Source organism: Plecotus auritus (genome assembly GCF_963455305.1).
Source record: "Plecotus auritus genome assembly, chromosome: 8".
In the NCBI taxonomy this organism is placed as follows: domain Eukaryota; kingdom Metazoa; phylum Chordata; class Mammalia; order Chiroptera; family Vespertilionidae; genus Plecotus; species Plecotus auritus.
The window spans coordinates 63317890-63338108 of record NC_137782.1 but is presented as its reverse complement, the minus strand read 5'-3'; the positions used below and the strand labels follow the sequence as shown (position 1 = coordinate 63338108).

The 20219-nt window shown below is 54.4% G+C and overlaps 1 protein-coding gene across 1 annotated transcript; it reads left to right on the top strand.

Annotated features, from left to right (window-relative positions):
* Positions 1–562: 562 nt before the first annotated feature.
* Positions 563–18828, top strand: BPIFB3 (BPI fold containing family B member 3; the record flags this gene model as incomplete). Its single annotated transcript, XM_080684897.1, has 16 exons — positions 563–614; positions 1168–1293; positions 2000–2156; positions 4321–4425; positions 4884–5024; positions 6396–6459; positions 8355–8415; positions 9155–9246; positions 9379–9558; positions 10843–10896; positions 13726–13896; positions 15003–15070; positions 16309–16351; positions 17104–17167; positions 17697–17773; positions 18799–18828. The coding sequence occupies 16 exons, from the start codon at positions 563–565 to the stop codon at positions 18826–18828; spliced, it is 1485 nt and encodes a 494-aa protein (XP_080541023.1).
* Positions 18829–20219: the final 1391 nt, after the last annotated feature.

Below are 20219 nucleotides of genomic sequence, written 5' to 3'. Positions count from 1 at the left end.
AGGGACAGAAGGGCTGAAGGGTGCCCATTTTTCTCTAAGCCAACTGGCTTCCCATGGTGGGAATCTTTCCTTCTGTGAGGTGACAGAGAGCCATTAGGGGACTAGTCCTGGGGAAAGCAGGCAGACACTGCCGAGCCTGTGGCTGGTCCAGACGTGTGCATATGTACCTTTGTGCAAATGGCGCCAGGGCAAACAGCGGGCAAGTGAGGTGGGGCTGGATTTCATCCCCTTTGCCCCTCACCAGGCACCGTCTCCAGCACACAACCATGCCTGGAGGCCCGGACACAGTCCCTGCCCTCTGGGAGCTTACAAGGCAAACAAGGACACAAACACAATGCTTAGCTACAAATTGTGATAAGTGCCTATAAACAAAAATTCTGGGTGAGGTTCAGTGGCAGAGGGGCTTCTTTAGACAAGGTTAAGGAGGGAGGGCTGTCCAAGGAGGTGACATGTATTTGGAACCTGAAGGGTGAGGAGTCAGCCATGCACAGAACCAGAGGAAGAGCCTTCCTAAGAGAAGGGACAGCCTGTGCAAAGGCCCTGGGGTGGGAAGGAGCTTGTCATGTTTAAGACCAAGGAGGTCGAAGAGGCAGGCAGGGACCTAGTGGGTGCTGGTAAGGAGCCCATGTTCTATCCCAAGAGCAGCAGGAAGTGGGGTTTAAGCAGGGCGACCTGAGGGGATGGGAGGTAGGTGACTGAGGGGGCAGATATGGAACTCCATAAAGAGATATGCTCCTCTAGGGAACTAGAAGGTTAGCCAGGCTCTCATTTCCCATCTATTTCTTTCTTTAACATCATTCGGGTTGGCGGCAGGAGAGGAGAGAAAGGACATATTTTAAGTCGCATAGACGGGGGCTCATATTCTGGCCCTGTCACTGATTAGCTCTGTGACCTTGGTCAAGTCCCCTCCCCTCTCTTGGCCTCAGTTTTCCCATCTCTGAAATGAGGTCCAATGAGGCAGCGGCTTGGAAAGTGCCCTGAAGACCGTAGCGTGCACTGAAGCTGTACTGTGGGTGCACATGGTAGCGCCGTTTGCATTTGGATGGAGAGGGCCTTTCTGGGAGCGAAGCTGAACTTGAACTATGCCAGGCCAGCGGCAGGGCGCCAGGGAGGGGAAAGGCTTGGGCATGAGGAGGGCCTCAGCGTTCCTGCTTCTGCCCCTGCCAGGTGTGCTGCTGACAACGTTGGGCATGTGGTCGCTGCTTCTGCTCTGGGGTCTGGCAACTCCGTGCCGGGGGCTGCTTGAGACGGTGGGCACACTCGCTCGGATTGACAAGGATGAACTTGGCAAAGGTGAGCCCGCAATGGACAGTTTGTGAGGGGTCCAGCGGCAGTGCAGATGACCCCATCCTTATGCTTGGAGCGCCTGCTTTCAGGAACAGAGGGAACAGGCTGCGATTCTCAACTGCTGAGAGAATTCAGGGATTTAGAGGTTTGCTCGCAGACTCTGAGAGTGGTTAGTTCACTTCCTTCTGAGAGGGGGACTGGGTGATCTGGGCTGAGGCCCTGTGGGGCTGCATCAGCCTCAGGGACGCGGACGAGTGGGGTTGAGGAGGTCAAGGGGAAGGTGCTGGCCGTGCCACGTTCCTGGGGTGTGGGAGCATTTTGTGCTCCAGGGTCCCACTGCCCTGGGGTGACAGTCTCATGGGAAATAGAGCAGTCCTAAATAGAAAATGCTTCAGGGAGGCCACCCCCATCCTGCCCCAACCTCCACAAGGTGGTCCCTCGGTCTTGCCCTGCTCACCATCTGCACACAGTCAGGCTAGGGGTGCCCAGGAGAAGCAGAGGTTGCCTTCTCCATCTTGATCAAGCCCTGGTGGCTGTGTGCTCCTTTCTTTGCTTCTGTCCTCCAACAAGGTGGCCCGGGGTCAGGAGCCCTAGTCATACTATTGGCACCAAATCTGATTGGCTGTGTGACTTTGGGCAAGTCTCTGCCCCTCTCTGGGCCCTAGTTTCCCCATGTGTAAAATGAACCTATCTCTCCCCACCCTCTCTGCAGCCATCCAGAACTCACTGGTCGGGGGGCCCCTTCTGCAGAACGTGCTGGGGTCTGTCACATCAGTGAACCAGGGCCTCCTGGGTTCCCGAGGGCTGCTGGGAGGAGGCGGCCTGCTGGGCTACGGAGGAGTTTTTGGTGTTGTGGAGGAGCTCTCCGGGTGAGTCACCGCAGCATGGCTTCCTGACTGCCCACCTACTGTGTGCCCTACAGTAAGGCTGGTCTTTTCTTTCGTTCAGGGAACAGAGGAGAGATCGTGTCTCTTTAATTTATTGGCAGGCAGTGGGGGTGATACCGGGAGCCCTGAATAGGGAGCCCCAGGACCCGAGTCAGAAAATAATGAGTCTACTGCATGTCAGGCAAGACAGGAAGGGCAGCGAGCCCCTGTGGTTGAGTGCTCCCGCTCTGGGGTCGAATCCAGTTACTCACTGTGTGACCTGGGCAAGCTGCTCAGTCCTCTGGGCTAATCCAGGTACCTGCACGGCTCCCGCTCTCCTCTTCTTCAGGTGTCTGCTCCGAATAGCCCTGCCCTGACCAGCCCTCCATTGTCCCCTTCTTTCCTTCGAGTTCTCCAGGGGACATATCATTCCCTTGCACCTCATATAGTTCACTGCTTTTTCCTGTCTCCCCTGCTAGATTTATACCCCAGGAAAAGCGGGACTTTTGTCTGGCTTGTTTATTGCCATGTCCTCAGTATCAGAAATAGTGCTTCACACATAATTTATGCTAAAAAACATTTTTGAATGAATGAAATCACATAACAACTAATATTTATAACTACCAAGCCAGAGTTTTCTGGGTGCCTGGCACTGTGCTAAGCATTATAAATGAATTATCCCACGGAATCCAGAGGTAGGACTGTTATCAATCGCATTTAACAGGTAAGGAGATTGAGGCCCTGGGCCGTGAAAGGACTGTTCAAGCTCACCCTGCTGGGGAGTGTGGCAGTGTGTGTGTGTGGGGGGGGTCTGGGTGTTTAATCACAGCCCACACCGCCTGCCCAAAGCAGGAGGGAACCAGCCCAGGCTGGTAGTGAATCAAGGGAAGGTCAAATGACAGGCCCCAGACTGAAGGCAGAAGGTCAAGAGCCAGGGCATGGGGAAGAGTCACTGTACAGGAGGAAATGGGTTGCTGGGGGAAGAAGAGGGGATGGATGTGTACCTCCCAAAATAGCAAATGTCTAGAAAGGGAGCTGGTAAGGGCTGGCATTGCTGTTGCTTGAGGACTACTGTGTGTCACTGTGGTTGGTATTGTCAATATCCCCATTTTACAGATGGGGAAACTGAGGCACACAGCAACAATGTGATTTGCCCAAGGTCACACAGTCAGTTAGTAGTAGAGCTAGGATTTGAAGTGCTGTCTTTTATTGGCTACACGAAACCAGCTTTGCATGGGGTCGTTGCCAGGAAAGTGAATCAATGTGTGTCAAGGAGCTAAATAGAGGTTTCCATACACTAAATGCTCAATAAATATTAACTATTATTATTATTATTATTAATAGATCTAGTCCAACCCCCTCCCCCCCCCACTGTAGAATCCCCCGTGGGTGTGAACCTGAGGCTTCAAACATGAACCAGACATTGCCCTTGTCTAAAAGAGTCCCCAGTAGGAGGCAGAGCCCAACAATGATGATCTTGTAAGCTCAGGGCAGTGATGGAGGCAGCCCAGGAAGCACATGGAAACTGGGGCAGAGGAGGGCGTTTGCCCGAGTCAGAGATGCAGGGAGGAGGGCTTCCTGGAGGAGGGGATGCCATAGCTGAAATCAGCAGAGTCGGGATTCTGCTAACCGAAGGTGGAGGTGGGATGGAAGGAGAGTCAAGAGAAAAGTGTTTCAGACGGACGGACAGTCTGGGCAAAGACCGAGAGGACAGAGAAAATAATAAACTGTGAGAGTTGTATTTGGGAATCCACTTGGGTTGCATGCTTGTGATCCAGGGGTGTGGGAGTGGAGGGACAATGATCAAGGCCGGAGACTGAACCAGGACTGAGGCCATGGGGAAGGGTGAAGAGAACAGTTTAGTTCGCTGAGCCTCCAATGACGATGATGATACTACATTCATTGGGCATATGCTGTACCAGCCGTGGCACCTACATTATCTCACTTGTCTTTGCGACATTGCTATGAGATGGGTCCCAGTATTATTGTCCCACTCTATAGACGATGAAGAAACTGAAGCCCAGATGATGGGGCCCACATTTGAGTTTGTGGCTTAGAAGTGGGGTGGGAGGCACATGCAAGAGGGCCTGCAGGCCCCTCCTGGTCTGGGATGTCCCGGGCACTGAGAGGCTGGCACTGGGGGCCCTCCCCCGGACTTCCATCCCAGGCTGAAGGTCGAGGAGCTCACACTGCCACAGGTGTCGCTGAAGCTGCTGCCGGGGTTTGGGGTGCAGCTGAGCCTGCACACCAAGGTGGGCCTGGAAGGCTCTGGGTGAGTGTGCCCCTGGGAACTTCTTCCCTATTGCTCCCCACCCCATGCCACTGCCCACTGGGGATCCCTATCCTACTGCCCCCCACACCACTCCAGTGCCCCCTATTTTTCCCACTCTAGCTCCTCTCCAAGAGACTCCTACACTACTGTTCCCACCCATTACCCCTCCCCATGTACCTCCATCGCCCTGACCCCCAGGGGTTTCCACTTCATGATCCCTGGAGACCCCTACCCATTGTTCAGAGCTCACTGAAGAGATGGGGAAGAAGGCGCAGGGATGTGCAAGATGGGGGACCTACAGGAAGACAGGGGGTGAGAGGAGGACATGGGGACCAGATCACTTGCAAGGCCACCCAATTCGCTCATCAGGGTCCAAGCCGGGGTGGGCGTGGTTAAGGAGGGCCCTGGTGGGTGGGGGCCTGGAGGCCTAGCCACATCCCCAGCATCCTGTCTCGCAGGACCCTGGGGGGCCTCCTGCAGCTGGCAGCGGAGGTGAATGTGTCTTCACGTGTGGCAATGGGCATAAGCTCGCGGGGTACGCCCATCCTCATCCTCAAGCGCTGCAGCACGCTCCTGGGCCACATCAGCCTGCTCTCAGGGTGAGTCTGCAGGCTCGAGCCCATGCGTGTTGGCATCTTCTGGATCTCTCTGGAGCCTGAACTCACCCTGCCTCCAGCCTTCCTGCCCCGCTCTTTACCCCCCCACCATGAGACCCTCCACAGACAGGGACTCCGGCTCAGCCCACAGTTTGTACCACCCACCCCTGGGTGTCCCCCTTCTCTGGCCCTGAGATCCTGATGTCCCCTCTCCCACATAGAGCAGGGCCTTCTGCAGTCCCCTCCATCTGATCTGCCAGCGTCTCAGTCCCTGCTGTCCTCACACAGAGATCCAACTCTATCTCTGACTTGCTGTGTGACCCTCAGGGGAACCCCCTCCCCAGTCTGGGCCTCAGTGTCCCCATCTGTATAATGAGGACCTGTATTTGATGATCTGGAAGGCTCTGGCACTTCATATTTGTTCTTCCCACAACTGTTCAGGCACAGTGGCCCTCCCTGCACTGTGTTGAATTATCACTCCCAGGAGACAGCTGAGGCCCAGAGAGGGCAAGGGACGTGCCCAAGGTCACACACCAGATTGAGGCAGGGATGGAGGTGGGCTGGTCTCTGGAACTAGGTCCAAGGCTTTTCCCAGGGCTCTGCATCCACCCTCGGGGCACCTGACTCCTCCCCTGCCTCACGCTTTGTGTCTCCCCCATTCGTTTCTACATTCCAAGCCTAATCACACACCCTACCCCATCTTTGTTGGGCGGCCCTGAGCAGTGATGGGTAATCAGACAGCTCTATCTTAGCTCCCAGGAGTAGGGTGAGCCAGGGTTGCTCCTGTCTCCAGAAGGGCCTTAATAAGGGGATCCCAGATAGGGTCTTTGGTGCCCTTAAATCCCATTGGCTTCCTCTTGCTTCAGTGGGCTATAGGGGGCCTTGGAGGGAATGGAGCCCAGGGTGGTGCTGGTGTCCTGTGGTTGTGGTTCTGTGGTTGTCACCCCTCCCTCTGTGCCCCTATAATCTTTAAACAGACCTTCTCACCCACAGGCCACCCTCTCCTTCCTTCCTTCCTTCCTTCTTCAAATACTCATTCATTTAACAAATATTTATTGAACCCGCACTTGAAGCCAGGTGCTGTTCTAGGTTCAAATGTCACGTATGTACAAATGTTGGAGGAGACAAAAGGAACAGATATTTATCGAGCAGACTGTATACCTGATGCGTAGACACTCATATTTAATCTTGGCAGCAAAGCTCTGTGAGGCAGGCGCTGTACAAACGGGGAGACGGAAATCCTCCCCGGGGCCTCAGGGTGCGGCAGAGCCAAGATCTAAACCCGGTCTCCAAAGTCCCAGCCAGCGCCCTGCCCGTGACCCAGGTTGGCACTGTCCCGTGCGGTGGCCACACTCTCAGATTCTCACTCTCCAGGCTGCTGCCCACACCGCTCCTGGGGCTCGCAGAACAGACCCTCTTCAAGGTGCTGCCGGGACTGGTGAGTGTGGGGGCCTCGGGCCAGGCACGCCCCTGTCCCCGGGCTGTGCCCCTCCTCCTCTGGCTTTGAGTAAATCTGGGCGCCAGGCAGGATTAGGCTGTTCTTCCCTCCCGCCCACCCGGTAATCCATCCTGGCCTGCCCACAACTGCTCAAGTGCCGCCTGTGAGTCTCTGTGTGTATGGGGGGTGGGGGGGGGGGGGAGGAGGGGGGCTGGCACAATCCACCCCCAGAACTCTGAATCCTAAATTCATAGCTTCAGATGACCTGATTCTCCTGCTCCCAAATTCAGGTCCCTTTCTTATCCCCTCTCTGTCTTTGCCACCTGTATTATTATTGCCTTTAAACTTTGCTTTAAACTCGCTTTGAATTAAACTTGGGTTGCTCGGTGATTTTCAACTGAGCCCTGTGCTTGGCATATATGTTCAGAAAATTACATACATGTATATCAACACGTCATAAGAGAAACACATTATAACTAAACTGCTCCAGGATGCTTGTCCATGGCCAGCCCCAGCCATCCTGGCTTCTATCAGGGGACATGAACCACACTTGAGAAAAAATGGTCTGGCCAAAGGCTCATTTCATTGAGGCCACAGCAGGCAGGGGTTTGCTGGGCTCACACAGCCAGCACAGGGCAGTCAGGCCTCCTGAACCCCAGCCCTGGCAGGACCTCTCTTGTGAGTCCTTGTGAAGGGCACCTGTGGAGGTAGCAAGGGTATGGGCGCCTGAGGTTGGCAAAACTGCCCTGGACTTGAAGAAGTCAATTGGAAAGTAGCTCAGGGGAGAAGGGGAGCTCCCAGCAGCAAGGACCCTAACCAGGCCTATCTCAGGTGGATTTCAACAAGGGCGGCTGCATTTAAATTGTGAGCCCTAACTAGGTTCTCTGGGACAACTGGCTGCGACACAGGATATGTGTGACTCAAAGAGGCTTTAAAAATAAGAGCTAATTACTAGCATTTAGAGATTGGAGATTTCTCCTAACGATCCGATTTCTGGCATCTCTTGTGCAATCAGCCACCCTGGCCGCACAGTACCTCCTTCCCGCAGGTCACATGGCTGGCGCCACAGGGCGGCTTCCCCACCCATCATAGCCCCTTGGATGTCCTCGCATTTCTGTGACATGCCTGACTCCAGGGGCCATGCAGTTTGAGGTCCCAGGGTTTAAATGAAGAGGCATCCCCTCCCTGTCCCCTTGAGAACAGCTGTGACCTTGGGCAGGCTGCCATTCTTCTCCAGCCACCGATGTGGAATGAAGGGGCTGGGCTGGGTCGCCTGAGGTTCCTGCTCAGGTGGACTCGGATCCTGTGATTCGCAGACTCGGGATTCTGCAAGCCGAACCACCTGCTCCCTGTTCGCACAACACAGGGTTTTTCGGAAACACGCTGGCACAATCCATCCCCAGACCTCTGAATCCTAAATTTATGCAATGAATGTAGTGTATGCAGTGAATGCCTGGCCCAAGCCTGACTCTCTGGATGGAGGGGGAGGCACCCTTTTTGGGGGTCCATATGCTAAGTCTCCCAGGGTCCAGCTGGAAGACAGCAGGGACCTGAGACCTCAGAGAGAACAGCTGCCTTTGTCCCCTCAGGCGAGGGCCTTGTCCACACACCCTAACTGGCCTCTGAAATATGTCTCCCCTGTTCCCCCAGCATCCTTTGGGGGTTTTCTGGGAGGGCCCATGTAACCGGCCCTCCACTCCACCCTTCCAACACGTCAAGCTCCAGCCCCTCCCCTGCCTCTGCGTGTCATCCCACCCTGCCCTACATTCTGCCTTGCCTTGGTCCCTGAGATAGCAAATGTTATAGCAAAACAGGTATAGAAAATGCAACTGTCCCCTGTGCCAGGCTGGGCCCCACTCTTATTGTCCTGTAACACCCGTCTCCTCTGGACACAGCTGTGCCCCGTGGTGGACAGTGTGCTGAGCGTGGTGAATGAGCTCCTTGGGGCTGTGCTGAGTAAGTTGGGGCCCAACCCCCTCCTTGGCCCCTTCTCCTACCCCCTGCCATTACTCCAAAGGGTGGCAGTACCAGGCCGAGAGGAAGGGACAGGATTCTGGGACCTTCCACTTCCTCCTCAGGCTGACGAGGCCGCCCCTTTGAGGAGCCCTCACGGGGGTGTGGGCTGAGGCTGGTCCAGCAGGTGAGGGACTCATAGCCACCCAGCTCTCCCTCTGCTGGGGGCTTCAGGCACCTGTGGTGTCCAGCATGGTCAGAAACATGAGGCAGATGTTGTTATTATTGTCTGGACAGACAAGATGACAGGCCCAGAGAGCTCAAGTAAGAAACCCAAGGCCCACGGCCACAGAGGCCGCCTGTCTCCCTGAGCCTTATGGAGACATGGACAGATCCCTTTTGTGTGCACAGATGGGCTTTGCCAAGTGTAAACAGGTGTGGCCAGGATAAGGCCAGAAAAGCTGGGGCAGATGTGTCTGCATGTGGCGGGATGTGAGAGAGGCAGGGCCGCAGTGTGGCCAGTGACACCAGCTCTGGAAAAGGGGAGTCCTGGCGTGGTTTCTGTGGCCTTGGGCTGGTGACTTCTGTCCCAGCCTCAGAGTTTATCTGTATAATGAGGATGACGGTGGTGCCCAGGTGAATACTTAGTAGAGTGCTAGGCACTCAATAAATGGAAGTGGGGCCGGTTATTTTGGGGGGCTTGGCTCATGGTGTCTTCCTCCTTCCTCCTCTCCCCACGCAGGCCTGGTGCCCTTGGGGCCTCTTGGATCTGTGGAATTCACTCTGGCCACACTGCCTCTCATCTCTAACCAGTACATAGAGCTGGACATCAATGTGAGTCGGAAGGCCTTGCCCACTGCTGGGGGTGGGGTAGGGTACTGGTGGAGGCTGGGTAGGAGATGCTGGGTCAAAGCCACGTGGGTGAGCAGCCCAGAGACCTTTCCATGCCGTTTCCTCCCCCTGCAGCCCATTGTGAAGAGTGTAGCTGGTGACGTCATTGACTTCCCCAAGCCCCCCAAACCCGTCAAGGTGCCTCCCAAGGAGGACCACACGTCCCAGGTGACCGTGCCTCTGTACCTCTTCAGCACCATATTTGGGCTCCTGCAGACCAACGGTGCCCTTGACATAGACATCACCCCTGAGCTGGTGAGTGTGGCACCCACCCCTGCTGTGCCCTGAAAATGCCAATGACCCAGTCACATCATCACTGATTAGCCTAAATGAGCCACTTCCTCTGTAATTGGACAGTGAGACACATTTATAACATGCAAATGTCCATTCTTGTTGTGGCAAACATTGCTAATTGACAATGGCCCTCCGATTGGCTAAGTCTAAATGGGACTTCTGAGTCATTCCTTCCAGGGAGTTACTTTCAGTTATTCAGAACTGGCATGTGAAATGTAGCCAGCTTTTCATCCTGGCATCAGATGATCCCTTTCAGAGTCAAGAGCCCAATTTTATACTAAAGTGTGAATGACTAACATTTCTAATGCTTTCTCAAGAGCAGATTTGAGTTGAAGAGAGGAAAACTAGGGTTAGACTCTTCCAAAGGTCATTTGGACCCTTGTTTTGAAGCCTCTGCGACCCCTCTGCTTCCATTCTGGCTCCTCATACCTCACAGATGTCTGGAAGGCTTACCCCTCAGAAGCCGCATCCAGAGGCATTTTCTCGGCCTTAGCCCTCTCCAAAGGCAGTGAGCTCTAAGCCACCTGTCATCATGCCTCCCGCCCCCCAGCCTCCATCTGCAGCTCAGGCCCTAGGGGGCACTTCCTGCATGTAGGGTCCAGAGAGCACTGGACCAGGCTCCTGAGCTAGGAGGCAGGCGTCTTCTTGCTGGAGGGAGGTGGCAGTCATAGCCAGGCAGAGACTCTGAGTGTGAGGATGCATGTGCCTGAGCAGTGTGTGTGTGTGTGTGTGTGTGTGTGTGTGTGTGTGTGTGTGTGTGTGTGAGTATTAGGCAAGAGAGAGGGATCTCAGAGGCCAGGTGCTATCCTCAAGTGCTGTCCATCCCAGGGGGTGATGGTCTTGTGTTGGGCGAGAGTCTGGGAAACCTCTTATCAGGGTCGGATCCCTGGGCCTTCAGATTGTGAGGGGTTTGAAGGTTCTGGAATTAGCCTGCCCAGGTCAAATCCTGATGCCACCGCTTACCAGCTATGAGTCTAGAGAGGAGCCTCAAGTTCCCCACTCATAGAATGAGAGTATTCAGAGCACCCACCTCCTTGGGCTGTTGTAAATGTGAAATGAGCAAAGGCATGTGCTTGGCATGTAGTGAGCACTCAGTGATCATTGGAAGGAACATGCGCGTTTGTAGAGATGTGTATGTGGGGGTGGAGGTGGGGCAGAATGTGGACAAAACTGCCCTGTGTGTGCTGAGGGATCCCTGTCCTGTGTCTGTGTTCACCATGTCCTCTCATTTGGTCTTGGGCCCAGGTTCCCAGCAATGTCCCAATGACAACAACAGACCTGACAGCTTTGGTCCCTGAGGTGAGTGACCCTTCTTATGACCTTGATCACTGTAGCACTTTCCTGATGAGCCTGAATGGACTCCAGAATCTTTCTCAATACATTTCTCCAGAGAGCTGTAATTGAATGTTGAATCTAAATTCACACTAAAGTGTGAATGGCTAACAGTGTATCCTTTCCTGACAGCAGAGTGGAAAGGACCAGGTTTTAATTGCCCCAGAAGTCAATTAGACATTTGTTTTATGGCTGTTCCTTTTCTATCAAGGAGAAGACAGAAGATTCTTTTCAGGCTACTGAGTCCCCTCCCTCCTGCCACCTCACTTCATCTTAGTCTTGGTCTCCTCTGTCCTACAAGAGAAGATTCAGGGCACTGGCTTTGGGGGGAAGGCAAAGGAGAAGATTCAGGGAGGACCTCAGTACAAGACTGCAGGGCCTGGCCTCAGCTTTCCTGTTCATTCACCTGGGGCTGGACCAGATACTTTCCAGCTGTGAGAATCTGAATTCATTCTGAAGTTGAAATACTACTACAAGGTCCTTACATAATAGCAGATTCTGACAGAGCTTGGAAAGAGGTCTGCAAGATCTGGGCTTCTACCAGAGACGATGAAGAGGGAAGCTGAGTTTGGGGACACAGAAAACTGTGAATCCTTGAAGTGGGTGATTCAAATCAGCCTTAGTGGGCATGGTTCGAGGCCTTAGCTAAAGGGCCTAGGAGTCTCAGGCAAGGGATGAGATTGGGGCTTGACATTCAGAAGCACTTCCTTGAAGGCAGGAGCCATAAATGGTGGAGAGGGATTTGGGGGGAGGCGCAGGTGGCAGGAGCAGGGACCCATGGATGCAGCAAGCTGGGCCTGTTCCTCCAGCTCCGGGAGCCTGGAGCCTTTGTCCTCCAGTTGCCCGCCTTGCCGTGTCAGAAGCCAGAGCCCTAGCTCCAAGTCTGGGTCCATGGCTTCAGAATCTGAGGACACATCAGGGTGGAATCGGTAGTTCCCTGTCTGACTGATCCTGCATCTCTGGGAGTTGGGTTTGAGGAATTGGTCCCCAGACTCTGGCATTCAAGTGACTCCAAGCTTCTGTGACTCTAGTTTACAGCGCTTCTATAATTCCATGATGTCATGATTGTGAGACTCAGAATTTCCTGATTGTGTGATTCAGTCAGTCAGTCAACCAACATTCACTGAGCACCTACTGTGTACCAGGCCTTGTGCCAGGTGCTGGGAATCCAGAAGGGGCAAAGGTGAAAAGGAGACAAAAGTCCCTGTGCTCCAGGAGCTGCCATTGGACAAATGAATGGAGAGAATGGAATGGTCCAAGCAGATGAGGAGCGCAGGGATGGTGCTCCTAAACAGGGTGCTCTGCAAGCCTCCCTGAGGGGGTGATGTTTGAGCACAAGGCTGAAGGAGGTGAGGGCGGGGACCGTACAGGTATCTGGAGAAGACATTTCCAGGCAGGATAAACAGGAATTGCATAGGCCCTGAGGTGGGTGCATGCCTGTCAGGTGAGAGGAGCAGAAAGGAGCTGGTGAGATGGAGAGGATAAGGGGACCGGTGGTGGGGTGAGATGGAGAGGAGAGGATGTGGGGACCGGTGGTGGGGTGAAATGGAGAGGAGAACATGAGGGGACCGGTGGTGGGGTGAGATGGAGAGGAGAGGATGAGGGGACCGGTGGTGGGGTGAGATGGAGAGGAGAGGATGTGGGGACCGGTGGTGGGGTGAGATGGAGAGGAGAGAATGCGGGGACCGGTGGTGGGGTGAGATGGAGAGGAGAGAATGAGGGGACCGGTGGTGGGGTGAGATGGAGAGGAGAGGATGTGGGGACCGGTGGTGGGGTGAGATGGAGAGGAGAGCATGAGGGGACCGGTGGTGGGGTGAGATGGAGAGGAGGGCATGAGGGGACCGGTGGTGGGGGTGAGATGGAGAGGAGGGCATGAGGGGACTGGTGGTGGAGTGAGATGGAGAGGAGGGCATGAGGGGACTGGTGGTGGGGTGAGATGGAGAGGAGGGCATGAGGGGACCGGTGGTGGGGTGAGATGGAGAGGAGAGGATGAGGGGACCGGTGGTGGAGTGAGATGGAGAGGAGAGAATGAAGGGACCGGTGGTGGGGGTGAGATGGAGAGGAGGGCATGAGGGGACTGGTGGTGGGGGTGAGATGGAGAGGAGGGCATGAGGGGACCGGTGGTGGGGTGAGATGAAGAGGAGAGTATGAGGGGACCGGTGGTGGGGTGAGATGGAGAGGAGAGAATGAGGGGACCGGTGGTGGGGGTGAGATGGAGAGGAGGGCATGAGGGGACCGGTGGTGGGGGTGAGTTGGAGAGGAGGGCATGAGGGGACTGGTGGTGGGGGTGAGTTGGAGAGGAGGGCATGAGGGGACCGGTGGTGGGGGTGAGATGGAGAGGAGAGAATGAGGGGACCGGTGGTGGGGTGAGATGGAGAGGAGAGAATGAGGGGACCGGTGGTGGGGTGAGATGGAGAGGAGAGAATGAGGGGACCGGTGGTGGGGTGAGATGGAGAGGAGAGCATGAGGGGACCGGTGGTGGGATGAGATGGAGAGGAGAGCACGAGGGGACTGGTGGTGGGGGTGAGATGAAGAGGAGGGCAGAGGAGGGATCATGCAGGGCCGGTGCGCCTCGGGGGATTTTGAGTGAGACAAGAGTCTGATTCCCTTGTTCCATGGGTTGGTGGTGTCTCCCCACCTGACTGTCAGTCTCATGGGGGCTGAGACCATGGTTCAGTCTGTAGCCTCAGCACCCAGCATGGTGCCTGGGTGCTTGTTGACTCTCTTGAGTCACTGGCTGACTCTATCAGTGAGGCATCAAAGCTGCCTCAGGCCCTGCTCTCTGCCTCTCTCCAGGTCCTGGGGAAGTTGCCCCTGGGCCAGCAGCTCCTGCTCAGGCTGCAGGTGAAGGAAGCACCCGCGGTCACACTCCAGAAAAAGAAGGCCGCAGTCTCCATCACAGCTAACATCCACGTGCTGCCCCACCTCCCTGCAGGGACTCCGGAAGCCCTCTTGGAGCTGAATGGGGTGAGTGGCTAAAGGATGGGAGCCTGGCACTGGGTTCTGAGCGGGCTGACCCTTTCCAGGCCACTGGGCGGCGGGGGGGGGGGGAGGGGGGTGAGGGGGGTGGAAGGTGGGGGGGGGTTGCCTTCCCCCGATTTCAGGGTGGCACAACCCAGGAAGCCCCTCTCCTTTATTGTCACCATCTGAGCTAAGACCCAAGTACCCACTTAGACTTCCTCATCGCACATCTGACCAGGCCAAGGCCTGTCCAGTCTGCTTCCTCGGGATTTCAGGAATGATTCCCCATATCCCCATCCTCTCTGTGCTCAGATATCTCTTGGATGACTCTCTGACTTCTTTCTGCCCCCCCCACCTCTCCACCCCACCTCTCCTAGTTTTCCCAAACACATCTGGGCAGAGGCAGGTCCCTCCCCTGCCTCATCCTCTGCCTTTTACTCAGGGCTGCCAGGTCCCACCTCCCTGCCTTTGTGTGTGCAGGGACCACCATCTGCAGTACCGTCTCTCTCCTTCTCTTGGCGAATGCCTCATCTTTCAACATTCAGCTCCGGTGTCACCTCAATGGACACCCTCCCTTGCCCCCCTGCAGGCTGGGCTGAGGGTCTCCCCAAGCTTCTATAACCCCAAAGCTTCCACTTGTATAAACAGATCACCATCAGTTGTTGTTTTTTAATCCTCACCTGAGGATATGTTGAGAGAGAGAGAGAGAGAGAGAGAGAGAGAGAGAGAGAGAGAGAGAGAGAAGCATTAATGTAAGAGAAACATCAATTGGTTGCCTCCTGTATATGCCCCAACTGGGGACCAAACCCACAATCTAGGTATGTGCCCTGACTGGGAATTGAACCCACAACCTTTTGTTGTATGAGGTGGTGATGCTCCAACCACCTGAGCCACCTGGCCCGGATGCCCCTTCAGTTTTAATACTCTAGTTCTTGAACACCAGAACCTTCAAGTTACCTCCTCATAGCCCAGCATGGATCCTAACACACAGTAGGGCCTCAGTAAGGGTTGGTGGAAGGAACGGTGGAGATTCACCTGTTGGCCAAGGGAGACCTGTCCTCAAGTTCCTTCTGTCTAATTCAGAGTAACCTCTGCCTGCTTTCCCCCTGCAGGTTATGACTTTAAATGCCCAGCTGGCTCCTTCGGCTACCAAGCTGCACCTCTCCCTGTCCCTGGAACGGTAACATGGGATTCTGGGCCTTGTCTCTGGGACCAAGAATTAGGGACCTACAGGAACCTCCTTCCATTTATGAGGCACCAACTAAGTTGCAGGAGTTTTACCAGCATCTTGTTGCCTCCAGGACCTGCTGGGGAGGGGATGGTGTTAGCCCATTTTTATAGATGGCACCTGGGGCTCAGAGAAGCCGGTCCAGAGCAGGCTTCTTCCACAGCACCGCCCAGAGCCTGGCCCTGGAGATACACCTACAGCCAGGATATGGAGTCCAAACTCCTGAGTTATCAGCCCCAGAGGCTGGCCACAGAGATAACTGTGCTGGGATATTATAAAATGCTTCGTTATTCAGGTGGATTCGTTATTTCTCTAATCTCTCCACCCCTGTGGGAACTAGGCCTCATGGTCGTCTTTAGGACCAAGATGGTGATGTTGATGGCAATCCTTCCTCACGGGAATGGCCCTTTACCATTTGCAAAGCCCAGGCTGGCACAGTGGGTTGTCCCTGGAAGCAGGCCTGCAATCGGGGCCTCCATTCTCCAGGCTCAGTGGTCTCACTATGGCCTGTGGCCTGGTGCCTCTCTGTCCCTCCCCTGGATTGGGGGCTTTCCCAGAGTCTCTGAGATCTGCCCAGCCTGGCCCATAGGCACCCAGTGCTTACTTGACCCTATTTGAATGTCCCTTGCGGCCCCTGAGGCTGCATACAGATGCCCCTTGCAAGACTCCCATTTCTAACCTTGCCTGCTGCCTGAGTTCGTCTCCCCTTCCTGGTGGCAGTTCACGTCTCAGCCCTTCAGGAAATAGAGCTCTGCGGCCAGGCTCTGGCTGGGACCTGCGTTTGGCCAGCTGCGATCCACTAGTGGCTTGCGGCCTTTAGTGTGCCTGCTGGATACAGAGCACCCCATGTCCAGTGCTCAATCTATGGAGAGCCACTCTTTAGAAAGGTTCACCCACTCGCCCAGAGTCAAACAACTAGGAGTCAGACTTGAGGCTCCAATACCACGGAGTCGGAGGTGGTGGTCATGATATCTCAGAAGGAGGTTAGATCCCTCCAGGTCCATTTTACAGGTGGGAAAACTGAGTCTCTGAGTTAAGGCTGGATAGAGACAGAGTTGGGCCATAACCCTGTTTTCTGATGCTGGAAAGCTAGGGGTGGGGCAGGCTGTGGAATGGGGTGGGGCAGAGCACTGCTCAGCAGGTGTTGGGGTGGATGCTGGGACCCCCAACATCTCTCTTCTCTCCAACAGGCTCAGTGTCAAGCTGGCCTCTTCCTTTGTCCACCCCTTTGATGTAAGTTCCTGGGAGGGTGAGCAGCTTGGCAGTGGTGAGCATCTTCTAGGGGGGCTGGACAGGAGGTGGGATGAGTCATGGGCCATGTGACTAATCTGGCCCCAGTCTGAGCTCTGCCCCAAGCCAGAGTGGACAGAGTGGACAAACATCAGGGTGTGTGCGTGTGTGTGTGTGTGTGTGTGTGTGATATCACCCTTAGGACAATGAATCTGAATCTCATGACCTATCAATGTGTTGGAACCTTACAAAGTCATACATTTCCAGAATCCCACAAAGGTTCAAAATTCTGGAACTTCACACAAGTAATAAGGCTCCTGAACTCAGAAAGTTCTAATATTTCAGAGTCCCAGAGAGCCCTTAGTTTTCTGCTTCTCACATAGTTCTGTGGTTCTGGAATCTCATGATCCTCTCAGGTTCTAGAACATTCTAAGGGTTCTTAAGTTGGTGGGAACCTAAGATTAGACCACACAGAGTCTACTGGAGCCGGGTACCTCCTCCTCTTTCTTTCTCAGGCACAGGCCCCCCTCCAGGCCCCACAGAGCCCTCCTCTAGGAAGGCAGCTCTTCTAAGCTCATGGGGCCCAGGGTGAAGCTGTCCTGACTCAGAGTCCCCTCTGGGGTCACTGGAGCCTACTAGGAGCTGTGTCCCCAGGCATGGGGGAGGCTGGGGCTGCTGGACCTTGGATTTCCCTCCCCGGGAAGGAGTGCGCTGCTCCCTGCGAAGCCACCTCCCTGCCCTGTGCTCTCTTGCAGGCGTCCCATTTAGAAGAGTGGCTCAGTGATGTGGTCCGGGTGGCGTATGTGCCGAAGCTCAACGGTATGGGTGGCCTTTGCTGTCTTTTTGGACAGTGTCTGAACTTGGGACTGCCAAATCTATTGCCTCTTTCCTTGTTTTGAGAGACACTGAGGTTGGAGAGGAGTTGATGCCCATTTCTGAGATGCAGAAATTGAGGCACCAATATTTCCATTTACACAACACTGACTAGCATCTACATCACACCAGACTCTGCGCCCCAAGAGCTATCTGACCTGGGTCCTCTCCTCAAGCTCACAATCCAGAGGGGAGTGCTCATATAAGCAAGTGATTAGAATATTAGGCCCAGAATGTGCAAGGGGCTGACAGAACCTCAAGGAGGCTCTGCTGAGAGGCCACTGATGACAATACAGAAAAGGGGCATTTTCATTTGAGTTTAGTAGGACACGTAGGAGTCTGCCAATAAGAAAAACTGAGTCCCCAAGAGGAGAAATGGCTGGCTCAAGGAAAGTGGTGGAATAGGTCAGCAGGTCCCACCCTGACCCCCCCTCTGCCCCATATATCTTTGCTTTCAACCCTTTCCTCTTCACAGTGGACCTGGATGTTGGTATTCCCCTGCCCAATGTTCTCAATGTCAATTTTGGCAATGCGGTCCTGGAGGTCATCGAGGTGAGTTTCCCGTGCAGGTGTGGTCTAGATGGGCCGTACGCGTGTTTGTGGAGAGCCTTGCTTGAAACTCATTAGGAGAGTGCTCTACTCATCATCTGGTCTGCCCATGCACCGTTTTCCAAATTGCTCAGGGAATTACAAACGACTGAACTTGGGAATGGCAAACAGATGACACAAGTGCTGCCACTCCTTTCTTACTAACCCATGGCAGGCATTGTCAGTCAATTACAGAGTTCTTTCCTGATTTATTCAGACCAGCCTTGGGCAAACTACGGCCCGCGGGCCGGATCCGGCTGTTCTATCCGGTTCTCTTGCTCTCCCCTCCGCTCCTTTACTTTGAATTTATATTAGTTCACACAAACACTCCATCCATGCTTTTGTTCCGGCCCTCCGGTCCAGTTTAAGAACCCATTGTGGCCCCCGAGTCAAAAAGTTTGCCCACCCCTGATTCAGACCCATGTCTGGCCTATAGGGTGGGATCTCGGATTCACTCCCAGGATCGCAGTTCCCTTGGTCCAGGGGTGGCAAATACATGTGCTGTCCCTCCTTATCCTGTGCCTGTGGCAGGCGTCGCTAATAGATCCTGACACTTTTCTTGTTGAATATAGACATAGCCTCATAATCCTTTTCCAACCCAGCATAACTTTGAGTTTTGGAACAGTTCTGGGAGGTAGAGCAGAGAGTTTTGGACCCATTTCTCAGATGAGAACCAAGGCTGAAGGAGGTCAAATTTCTGGCCCAAGTTCAAGTAAATTAATGGATAAATGACACTTGAACTTGGGTCTTTTAAGAACTAAAGTCAGTAAATCAGTGACCTCTCTCATGCTGGATGTCATTTATTAATCATTCACTTATTTGTTCATTCATTCACTCAATGAGTGCCTGCTGTGTCCCAGGTACAGTGCTAACCTCAGGCCATGGGAGGGGCACAGAAATGGAAGCAGAGACGGGCGTGGAGGTGGGAGGACAGGTGTGTGGGGCACAGGGACTCAGAGAGCCTAACCAAGAACCGTTGCTCCTTGCAGAATGCTGTTGTGCTGACTGTGGCATCCTGAGCTGAGAGATGGCCACTACCCCTCCCTGTTGACTGCCAAAGTCCTGCCGACCTGCCTCCTTTGCCTCAGTTTCCCTCCCAGTCTCTAGCCTATGTCAGTGACAGTATAAATGTCCCTTATCAACCCAGGCCCACCCAGGTGCTCTGGCCCTGCAGCTGTGCCCCGGCCTGGGTGGGGACTGCAGGGCTAGCCACCAGACTCTGCTTCAGAGAGAGCTCTGGGGCCACAGTGGCCAGTCCCTGGCTTTCAATAAACTATCTGTGTCAGCATCTCCTGGCTAGTCTGTTCCCCAGTCACACACAGGCCATGCTGGCCTCTGCCTCTGGTGTCCTCCTGCGCTCCAGGCAGGGTCTCCTGGGAGGTGAGGAGACTTGGGGCCTAGTCATTGTAGCTTCGTGTCTCAAGCTTACCTGGTTGGCCTGTGTCTTGTACCACCTTCTTCTACCTCTGCCTCGAGCTCCCTGTGTCCCTCTCTTTACTCCCTTCCCCTCTTCTCGCTCTGTTTTTGTAAATACATCTTTCTTCATTCTGTCTCTCAGTCTGTCTGAGTCTCTGTCTGTCTCCGTCTCTTTGACTTTGGGACACTTCTCAGTAGTACATCTGAGCTGAGTTTTGAAAGATGAATAGGAGTTTTCCAGGGAGAAAAGGAGCCAGCATCCCAGGAAGCAAGGAGACCTGGTCCTGGAGGATCCCTACTAGCTGCACTTCAGCCGTGGACACCCCCCGAGAGGCCTCAGGGCACAGCTCTGCCAAAAGCTCGTGGTGCGGATGGGGACACAGGTGCCAGGCAGGGCCTGGCCGGTACAGGGCCACATAGTGGCAGAGTTGGGATGGGAAACCTGTCTCCTGGTTCTGGGATCTTCCCCACTTTCAGGATGGACATCCTTGTTTCTAGGCAATGGCCCCAAGATGGCACTTATGAGTAAGGAGGTGCCAACTAAGTTTTTGAAACTGGCTCTGAGGATTTGGGGGGACACAGGAGAGTTGGAGCCCATCTTGAGGTTTGCCCACTAGTAATGACTGTGTGACCATCCTTCCATCCACCCATCCATCCTCCCACCTATTCATTCATCCTCCCTCCCTCCCTTCCTCTCATCCTCCCATCCACCCACCCTGCAAATACTGGCACCGTCTACTGCCAGGCCGGGCACTAAGTGACATGTTAGGGTTTATCTCTGACTCCTCTCTCACTTCCATTGTCGCCTGGCTCCACCCAGGACAGAGCTGAGGTTAAATGAGTGGCTTGAGTTAGCTGTCTGTGTTCAGATCCCATCCCAGCACTAGCAATGTGGCCTCAGGCAAGTCATGCAATCTCTCTGAATCGCTTCACCTGTAACTTGGGGGTGAGAATAGTAAGGTTTGAGGGTTAACCAGCACTCAGGATGGTGACG